This window comes from Austrofundulus limnaeus, unplaced genomic scaffold (assembly GCF_001266775.1).
Source record: "Austrofundulus limnaeus strain Quisiro unplaced genomic scaffold, Austrofundulus_limnaeus-1.0 Scaffold2, whole genome shotgun sequence".
NCBI classification, from domain to species: Eukaryota; Metazoa; Chordata; class Actinopteri; order Cyprinodontiformes; family Rivulidae; genus Austrofundulus; species Austrofundulus limnaeus.
This window is the reverse complement of record NW_013952404.1, coordinates 5,353,255-5,364,115: the sequence shown is the minus strand read 5'-3', so window position 1 is coordinate 5,364,115 and position 10,861 is coordinate 5,353,255. Positions and strand designations below refer to the sequence as shown.

The 10,861-nt window shown below is 39.1% G+C and overlaps 1 protein-coding gene across 5 annotated transcripts in view; it reads right to left on the bottom strand.

Moving 5' to 3' along the window:
* Positions 1-10,861, bottom strand: part of LOC106520284 (regulator of G-protein signaling 6) — a 48,122-nt gene that overhangs the window by 10,826 nt on the left and 26,435 nt on the right. For all 5 annotated transcript variants that reach the window (XM_014012263.1, XM_014012271.1, XM_014012300.1 and 2 more), the window contains 6 exons: positions 4,429-4,528; positions 3,775-3,825; positions 3,576-3,682; positions 1,546-1,597; positions 1,077-1,141; positions 107-183 (listed from right to left, as the gene is read on the bottom strand). In XM_014012263.1, the coding sequence (XP_013867717.1) occupies positions 107-183; positions 1,077-1,141; positions 1,546-1,597; positions 3,576-3,682; positions 3,775-3,825; positions 4,429-4,528 (452 nt within the window). The remainder of the gene's footprint in view (positions 1-106; positions 184-1,076; positions 1,142-1,545; positions 1,598-3,575; positions 3,683-3,774; positions 3,826-4,428; positions 4,529-10,861) is intronic.

Below are 10,861 nucleotides of genomic sequence, written 5' to 3'. Positions count from 1 at the left end.
GCATTGGTACTAAATATAAACACCAGATCTCAATAACAACTTTCTAACCTGTCATGGCAGAATGACACCAAGGCCAAAAAAAAATTAAATAAAAAAATGGACTCACTTGACTTGAGCTTCAGCTTGCATGAAGATGAATTCCCACTTTCTGGCGAAAGCCCTCTGCAGCCGGGCGAGGTTCTCCTTGAAAATGTAAATAAAAAAGTTTGGATTTTTTTTTTCTAGCTCAGCGATGTTAAAGCGATAGTGTGTTCACTCATGTCTACGTATGCATCATATCATGTACTTGTCTCCTTTTTTATTTTTATTTTAACTTTCTGAAAGTAATCATGGTTTGTACATGTATAACTTTTATTTTTTGTAGTCAATTCACCTCAGGATGGCTGCCACGGCTATCACGATTTTCAAAGTTTGAAGATGAAACTGAGACACTTAAAGAAGTCGTTCAAAGAACGGTAGCTCCTTAATTCAGGTTCTTATCTTGAATATCAAAATATTATTTAAAAAAATGAGGGGAAGAAAAAAAGTTAACAATGTTAAAATTAAAAGTATGTGTCCTTGTTAACGCTCAAAAAAGCATCTGGTGCAGATTTAARGGTGACCTCATTACAAAGTGAAAAACTCCAACCAGCAGGCATGTTAACAGTGAGAGCAACAAGGCCTGGAGGCATAAAGTGACCCGAATAGCAGAGAAGAGAAGTTTACTTGACAATAGTTGCAGAGTCATTTGGAATATTAAAGTGAGGCAGATAGCTGTTGTGTGCAGCAGCACCAGATCAGCACTATAGTAACATGCCTCCTGAGACCGTATTGATCTGCTGATGCTGAGTAATTCTGCAGATATTTTTAGTTACATTTTAGGGCCAGAAAATTTACAGCCATCCTAATGGTGCTTCCTGAAAAAAAAAAAATACACACACACACATTTGACAATTTGATCGTATCTTGCTGACACGAAACCCTGGAAACAACAACCTCCACAAAAATTGTAAATCATATGCTTTTCCAAGCACGAAGACAGCAATAAAYTTCCTGTTTAAGTTTTTAATCAAAAAAGTTTTTTAAAAAGTACTTACTGCCTCGTAATCAGCGAGCTCAAGCCTGGCTTTATTCTGCATGGTGCGTTTGCACAGATAAATGGCTGAAGGGAGACAGARGGAAACGTAAAAAGAGCAGGTAATTTTGACAAAAAGGCAGGCTTCCCTTTAAATCAACATTTTAGATTCGGAAAGCAACACTATCGATTGATTAACTTAATGGCTCAGGTAGGCTATGTGTTGTTTCGAGCACCACCTAAAGCTTCAAAAATGGAGCCCAATCAGTCACTGTTCCTTGATTTGTTAGACTAATTTTATCTCAGAGGATTCTCTCTGGTGGATGTTCCTCGGAGCCAGATACATTACAGGGAATGGCCCCTTTGGATCAATACTCACTGAGTGTCAACGGCAGATCTACAGTGTGTGAGCTGTGTTTAAACTGTGGAGAAAGTAATGGGTGAAGGTATTAGGGGACATCCAAGCTGGGTTGGAGAAACGTGTGACTCACCATAGTCTGTGTTCTCAGGTTCCCAACAGTTTGAAGGCCAGAAGTATGGAGACTGGTGAGAAGAAAGACAAATAAAACACAACAATATAAAACAAAGCGATTGCATCCTTAGATTTTAGACCTTCTTGACCAAAATAAACAATATGACTATTCTTTTCCCTACCACCCACACTATCTCTGCAGTTATCTTAAAATTGTTTGTGACCTTTGGTGAGCAGTCATATCTTTCAGAGCATTGCTGCAAATGATATTATAGATTCAAAGTTAATTCCCCAGTCCATTAATAACCGATAGCTCCCATCAAATGGGAAAATAAAAGTACATGTTAGGTACACACCTGGTTTGTGTCCAGTACTTAACTAGTTTTGGCCAGATACTTACCAGGTACACACTGAGAGTACAAACCGGTATTTACCAGGTACATATCCAGTACTTAATTAGCGCTTACTGTGTAAATATGTGGGTATTGGTATTTATCAAATATGCACCTGGTCCTTACTTTGTTTTAACCAGGGTATGTACTAAGCACTTACCAGTTGCGCACCCTGCACATACCTGGTATCTACCTGGTCTTTTCCATCTACATACCTGATATTTACTGTAGATGTACCTGGTATTTACTCAGTAAATATCTGATTTTAGCTAGGTACTTACCTGGCACATACTAGTACATACCAGGTACTTATCTAGTTCTTACCATACCTGGTTTTGCTTACCAGGCACATACTGTACATACCAGGTATTTACCTAGTTCTTACCAGTTACCATACCTGGTTTTAACTAGGTAATTACTTGGTACATGCTGTGCATACAAGGTAGTTACCTAGCTCCTACCATACCTGGTTTTGCTTACCTGGTACACACTGTACATACCAGCTAATTACCTAGTTCTTACCATAGCTGGTTTAAACTAGGTGCTTACCTGGTACATACTGTTATATACCAGGTACTTAACATGTACATACCCAATACATACCTGGTACATGCCCAGAAAGTCACTGGTTTTTACCTGTTATGCACCTGGAACATACCTGATTTTAACAAGGTATGTACCTGATACATACCTGGTGTTTGCTGCTGTGATACTTAACTAATACATACTGGGTACTTACCAGGGAAATACCAGGTAAGTATCCAGTATACATGTTTTATTATGTATTGCTGTGAAAACAGACCCTAAAAACCATAAAGTATTTTATTTGTGCTGTTTTTCCAAATTATGCTGTGGACAAAAAGGCTGTCGCTCATACATTCACCCGTTTGAACAAACTGAAAAGAACAACTGACTTGCTTTCAGCAGCTGGCTCAGAATAAAAATAATAAAGATCTGTAACACTATGCAAAAAAGTGTGACAAACAGCAGAAGACACTTGCCATTAAATCTAGGTCTTCCACCAGCACCACAGCTATTTTTAGGCTGCCACTGTGTCTTACAGCACTGCTGCGCAGATTAGGCAATACATTACAGATGCACTGTGGACTCTTTTCAGAGGTTCTGATGATGTGGGCCTGTTGCATCAACATCTGAGGGAATATTTTAGGCCCCCTGCTGAATGTGAAAGTGCAGCACACACAGGCACAATTATGGCTTTTAATCTTGTKCAATTGAGACAAAGACAAATGCTTTTAGAAGTGAAGTGAAGAGGATGGTGGGAGGACAATGAAAAGTGCAGAGAAAGCACACAAACAGAGTTTCCCTTCGATGGCGGTCTTCTACCTTAACTCATTTAGCCACAGACAACAGAGGAAGCTGTGAAAGTTCCTGCTGGGTCAAACAGAGTAAAGATGTAAAAGAAAACATTCTGACCCTTCTGACCTGTTTTACCACCCTCTTGCTCTGATGCAGCACCCAGCAGGGATATATAGTTATCGACCTTGGTGGGATGAGTAATAGGCTTAGGAAGGATTGTTCTCATTAGCTTCACGCAGTAAACACATCCCTCTGATAAACWACCATCATTGCGTTATTCTCCAGTCAACAGCCTCCCTAAAACATATCAAGGACAGTCCCTCAGCGGACCTCTGGGTACCTGAAAGCGGTAAAGGGTTCCATCATCCTTTAGTGTCAGAACGTGGTCGTTGATGGGGAAGATGTAGCCATGGGCCGCGATCAGACTCCCAAGGTGGATGGCTTCAGCTGGTGACACGAAACAAGGCATAAACACAAACCCTTTCTTCTCTAGTTTGAGCGCTGATGTGTTTTATTGACAGATTTCTCAGCAGGCTTACCCGGATCTTCAATGGCGAGGTTTTTCATGAGCCACTGGACAATATCTGTTCCTGTTAATCAGAGAGAGAGAGATGTCGGTCAGAAGCGGGGTCACAAATCTGAATGCACAAATCAGGTTTTTGTGATTTGCCAGCTGCAGGTTAAAGCTGTCAAAGATGTGTAGGTGTTTAAATGAAGCTTAATGGTGACAGGTTTGCAGTCTTTTCTCCCTCCGTTCCTGGACAATACAACTTTTGGTCCTGCCTTGGTGCTCAGCAGAGGCTGATGGAAGAGACTGTGAGGCCATCAGACCCTCGGGAGCCGTGCAAAGGACTGACTCAGCCTCACAGAAGGAGGGAGCAATCTCCTCACCAAATGCAGGTGACTCATTTTAACAAAAGCAAAAACGCAAGAGCTTTCGCAAAAAGAGGCACGCAGACGGAGAGGACAGTAAGGAAAGTGTTTTTTCCTGTATTTGTGACAAGGATGACGTCCCACCACAGGCGTCCGTTTTACAAGACCTCATCTGTTTTCCTTAAGTTGCAGCGCTTAAAATGAGCACAAAAGGTCACGCTTGTTTAACTGATTCYGACGGGTGTTTTCCCTGAGCGCTACTGCCCGGCCGAGTCAATTACACAAACACAGACGCGCACACACGCATTCCTGATACAAACCTGATACGACACTTGGGATCTTGGAGAGGAAGCTTTTAACGGTCCGAATGGCAACACCTCCCGCTTTCTCATCTTGTATTCGTGTAACGATGTCTTCCATCTGCGGAGCACATGGATAGGAGGCTTTTCAGTTCATTTCTTATTTCATCACATAAAGACCATCAAGACGGGGCCCGCTCGAAAAYTGCACTAAGTTTTACCTGTTAGTGAAACATTTAGACAAACATCACAATGACAACATTTCCTGAAAGATTTAACGTTTAAAGCCTCAAACATTCGGGTCTCCAAAATAAAATGGCAAAAAAGAAAATTAAACTAACTTCATTATTTCAGTTTTAAAGCAACAACCAGTTTTATTCTACTTTAGAAAACAGAAGTGAGAATGTGCAATCATAAAAATCACTCTATAACTACAAGAATCTGAGGATGATCATTTAACTGACAAAGCAGAATACAGCAGGAGCAGAGTAATGCTTGAGTCTGTTAATCAATTCATATACTGTTAAAAGCTGATGAGCATTTGAAACAATATTGGAGGTTGTATAATAAAGTTATGAAAGCTAAACTGAAAGAAGTAGTCGACACCATATTACACGTATTTTAAAATTCACCATGTAGCTTTGAGGGCTTCCTGTAAACTTGTGTAAACAACATAAAACTATATTATGTGAGTCGACACGTCAAGTCCGCTTCTACACTAGTGATGAGGCTTGAAGCTGAAGTGTTTTATTTGAACATATTGATTCCTGACCGTAATATAAAGTGACATCCTTCATAAAGCTCAATATAACTCAGTAGAACCGTATGTGTATGGTATTAAACACACAGAGTGATTTGTATAAGTAGGGGTTAGACGTTATCTGGAAAAAGGGGGCATCAAAATGAGTCCCGGGGTTGAGATAAATATCCCACCTCTGAACGCGCCAGAGCCACAAACACATCCCACTTTAGCCTAAAATTAGGTGCTACTAAACACAGCTGGTGGTGCAGCAAACATCCAGCCTCTGCAGGACCGACATAAACATGAGGAAATCCTCCAGTTCATTCATGATGCTGATTGAGCTGTTTTACCATTCATATATAAAATCATGTGGCTCTATCAGGAATACTGTGCTGTGAGTTTGAGTATTTGTAACTTTTATGCTTTCTGAATTATTTTAAATTTTATTTAAAGACTTCATCGATTCATTGATCACTTCAGTTCTGACCTAAACATTGTCTAGAATCAACTTCAGCATAACTTGCTCCATTTTTTTTTATCTTCTTATACTCATTGTAGCTTTTAGTCGCTGGTGTGGTAATTTTAGCTTTTAGGGATGTTTTTGCCACATTTAGCTTTTAACTGTTGTTTCGCTAAATGTAACTGTTAGCTACGGTTTTGCWAACACAATAACTTCAAGATTCAAGATTTAATTTGTTGTCATTTCCGTGGGATGAAAGTCACCAGATCTAATCTCGCCGAGGAACTTTTCTGGGTTGAGTTTGCATGTTTTCTCCGTGCGTGCGTGGGTTTTCTCCCTAAGCACAGACTAAAAACATGACTGTCAGGTTAATAATTGTCCCTAGGTGTGAGTGAGGGAGTGAATGCTTGTCTTGTTTGTCCGTTTGCCCCTGTGATGGACTTCTGACCTGCCCAGGGTGTACTCCGCCCCTTGCACTGTGACTGCTGGATATGAGCACCAGYGACCCCCGTTACACTAAAAGGAAGATGTGAGTAAAAAATGATGGACGGGTGGTTGGATGGTAATTAAAAATATAAATAGTTCATAATTCAGAACAACTATTAAAACCACGCCTGATAAAAACACACCTAATAAAAACATCCTCACACAGAATCTTCATGTCAACACACTGCACCACTTTCATTTCTCTTTTATCTACCACTTTGCTAGTTTTAGTTATTAACAGTTTTGTTTATTTTAGCTTTTAGCTACAGTTTGACTATATTTACCTTTCAGATCATGYSTTATAACTGTAACTTTTAGMAACAGTTTTGCTGATTTTAGTTTTTAACACCAGTTTTGGTGAAATATTGTATTTGAAACCAGTGTTCTCTCAATCATTAACAAATAAATTGAAAATATTTAAGTGATCAGACACATAGTTCAGGTTTGGCTGAGTTATAAATTCTCCAATAGACAGTTAAAGTACACACACACACACATACACAAACATGAACACATACACTGCTACAGAGACACAAAGCTGATTCTTGATGGAAAACTTACACAATCAGAATTTTAAAACCTTTTTTTYCTTATTTTTGCTTTTTCAAAGTAGTGTCCTCTCTCTGTTCCATCTCACCTTCGGCTGATGTTGAGTTTCAGTCTCTGGCTCTATTGTGCTCTACAGTGAGTGCCATTTTAGTGTACATCCAGGCCTTTTTCTGCCCACTTCCACCACCCTTCATTCATCATTTAACACAATGTATCTGGGAGCCTTTCACTCAGGGATGGAGACAGGCTCAAAAATGCAAAGTTAAGCTGTTTCCATAAGAAAGCAGTCTCGTTCGAGTGTAAGGCACCCCACCCCCACAGAAATTTTCATCAACTGACATAGAGCTTGGATGCAATACGAAGCAATAAAGCATTGCATCAGTCATAGCAGATCAAAAAAAAAAGGAAAGAAAGAAAGAACTGCTCCAGAGATGGAATGTAATAAACCTGGTGATCCATTAGCACCGTCATAAAGCCTGATTCAATTTTGCACAGCTGTTAAAAATCAATTATTCTGTTTAGCTTAGCTTCATTAGCACATGATTAGTTGGTAACAAAATTTACTGAGAATTATTACATTCAAATACCTTGATATTTCTTCGTTATTGATGTATGGATGGTTTTGGCCTTCTAAATAAATGTTTCAKCTTTTCACCCACAAAATAAATAGAAACTTGAACCCTTGATTTACCCTTGATGCTAATAAACTATTTAGCATCGAATCTTGCATTGAGTCTTTTTTTTTTTACCAGGTTTTGAGTACAGTTTTGATCCTTTGTAACAGTTGAGGCTAAAAATGATGCTGACAATTATTTTTAAAGTTGATTTCATTTCTGTAGATCCGTTTTCAGACCCCTCAAGTTAGATCTTTTAGCCTTTATTTCTTTCCTCAATTTTGCAGTTTTATCAATATTTGGGGGGAAATGGAGAAGTAAACAAACTTTTTAATTCTACAGCAAAACAAATGGTTAATCTATGCAGAGAGATGGTCTCRARACCAGTATAGACAGATYACTATTATTTTYTAAGCATAAGCTTGTAAAGCAGAACAGAATAGACCATTGTTCACATTTTAGCAGCTCTTGGTATCTGCTGCGCAAACTTTAAAAAACAAGGAGYAAAATGGGCTTAAAAGATTGTGATGTTTTTGAAATGCGCTCCTATGTGGTTGGGTTGTGCAACACAAAAAAGCAGACACTTCTGTGCCCTTAGAAGATAACTCTGTTGTGTAAAACGATATGACAAAAACCTGAAAAACAGCAAAGTTTGATTTATTTCTRAAGGACCAGTCTAATCCCTACAAAGATCTTGGCAAGCATTATATTATTTTGCTCTTGTTTAAGAAGAAACTTTAAGCTGATTAAAGCCAAACTCATTATCTCTCTATAGGGTGACAACAGACAAGAAGCACTCACCACAACAACAGAAAGTGCACGTTGTATCTTCTAGATGTATACAGTTAAGCGCTGCAGTTAAGCACTGCAGCGTGCCATGGTGGGTTTCTGAGAGCCGACCGGGGCTGCAAACAYGGGATAACAGCACTTTGCTCCTCACCACAAATGATTATCAGCAAAACACTTCTTGTAACTGCACCGCATGTTTATATTTGCAGCACGTGCATGAGCTGCATCGTGCATGTGAAACTCCTAGGAGTTAGTTTGTGAGGACGAGGCTGTTATTGACAGTTATTGTGAGGTTTAAAACCAGATAGCACTGCTTCCTATAACGTTCTGTTACTGAAAAGACGTATGAATTGACATGTAAAGGTGAAATGTTCAACTCTGGGTGAGCAAATAAAGGTAAAACATTTACTTCTGCAGCTAAATGAAAAGATGTGCCACTTTTTTTCTGTAAAAAGAGGTGAAGCTATTAAAAAAACACGGCCTTGTCTTTAGAAATGAGACAGAAAACGGATGAGCCAGTAATAGAAGCATTAAAGATTCAACAGTCATCTGCAGGCTGTATGTCACTGCTGAAAAGGATTTGGGRAAAATGAATGATAGCCAGGTGATGGTTCGAAAAAAGAAACTGTCCTGAAGATTATCATGACTTAACTATGAGAGCGGGATGAAGATGACTGATGATAACTGCCTGTAAAGTTTCCAAAAGCCTAAAAGAGCCATGTTGTGTTTTATATGGTTGAATCAGAGCTACTGTATCTCTGTAGCATCTTAAAGGAGACATGTCATGCTTTTAAATGCTTTTTTCCCTCATATRARTCATTCAGTTGGGRCCTATATAAAGTGGAACTGCAATACTTTGTTCTGAATTCCTCCTTATTGTAACTCCACAAGCCCCTCTTTCACCCTCTTTTCTGAGGTGTGTCTCAGCTCAACTMGTTTTGAGGCTGTCTCTTTAAATCCAAGARTCGCTTCTAGAGCGAACCATTCAAGTTTAATAGAGGGGTTTACGACTGTACAGTGGTGCATCAAACCTTTTATTTACAAATTAATTAAAAGATTTAAACAGAAGACTTGTCCATCCAGCCTTACATGTTGGAGCCAGAGTCTGACCCAGAGCCAGAGGAGAATGAAGATGACTAAATTGTAGTTGGTGAATCCAGACCTTATTTGGAAGCTCCGTCAAAAATAATTTAACGTAATAGTTCAGAAACCRTCATAGAAAATAAAGAAAACTGAACAATATGACACAAACAGAATATAAMGATATTTACGCACCACCGGGAGAAACTAAACTCAAATTTTCTGCACTCCTAGACACTCCAAGTRYACAACGAAAWGCATTTAACAGCTAAACAAGTGGATTTTGCATGATGTGTTCCCCTCTCATCTGCTGTTATGTTTGCTCTACTGTAATCTGTAGGGAACATTAGAGCCTTGAAAATTCAAAGGCCATTCTAGTCTCCAGGTCCACAGAGATTTATCTAAAAGTTTGTAGTTTTAATTACCAATACTTTTACAAGGGCAACAACATTCCAGGAATCTGAACAAATAAATCCTCAAAGGGTTAGCAAAGATAAGGTAAATAATTATTCAATGTCAAAGCGTGAGGGGGGAAACTGTGTATTTATACCCAAAGCTGAATAAAACYCACTCTGATGGGTTGTTTGAACAGACATAAGGGAGGTCAGTGTGTCGCTGACACTTCTTCTTAAACTTGTCAAAGGTCACGACCGAATCTGTCTCCTCTCGACACCAGCACGTGACCTGAGTTTRTTATTTCACTTCATGCATAAGATCAACTRTTTTCAGGCCTAAAAACACCATCTCCATGTTTCACGACTGAGCAGAAACAACAGTGGTGGCTGAAAGGAGCTGCCATCTGTTCTCACAGCTCTGAGGTGTTGTGCTGATGCTGAGATTAGCCTGACAGTGCTTCAAATCCCCGATCGCGTTAATACATTTATGGCTTGTAACTCGACTGCAGTTGCCATTCTAAATCTCCTGCTTTGTCACTTTCCTCACAGTATGTTTCTTGTTTTTTTTTTGCTTTGCATTCTAATTTGCTTTGAGTCACTTGCTGCTTCAATTAGTTCAGACCCAGCACCCAGGTGAGGTGGGATCAGACCCAGTTTGCCTTGGCTTTATGCGGCGTGTTTGACGCTCTTTGTCTCAAAGCACATCGAAATTACGCGCACTCTGTTTTGGATGGTTGGCAACWGCAGATGAAACTGTGTTTTCATCGCAAGAAATTTCAGCAGCCACACTATTTATCTGCTGGCTCTCATTAAAGTAGTGTTCGCAACGCTGTGCCAAAGTTTTCTGATACTTTTTGGCAGGAAGAACACTTCCAGCAGCGTAATCTGGCCTGTAGCCACTTTTTAATTTTGCTTTTATGTCTTATTTTCTGTCAGCTTACTTTGTTTTCGAGGTGCTTTAATTTCGGAAGACGTGTAGAGACAAGAAAACAAAGCATTTTTGTATGCTGTTCTGGGAAATGCTCTGTTTTCTACTGATCTCAGTGTCRGTCTCACTGCATCAGATCATTTTATACAAATCTGCGCTGCACTGGTGGCTCTTATTACACATATAACCCACTTTTTAGAGAACTTAACAAATCTTGTTTTTAAATAAATTACATTTTCTGCTAAACTGTATTGAACCAGCTTAAACTTACTGAAAATGGGCTGTTAACACTAAAAGAAATGAAACAATTAAAAGTTAAAAGGCGCAAGCTACAAGCTAAAATTAGAAAATGCTACATGGGGCTATATACAGTATACACACATATATATACACATATACATATATATACAT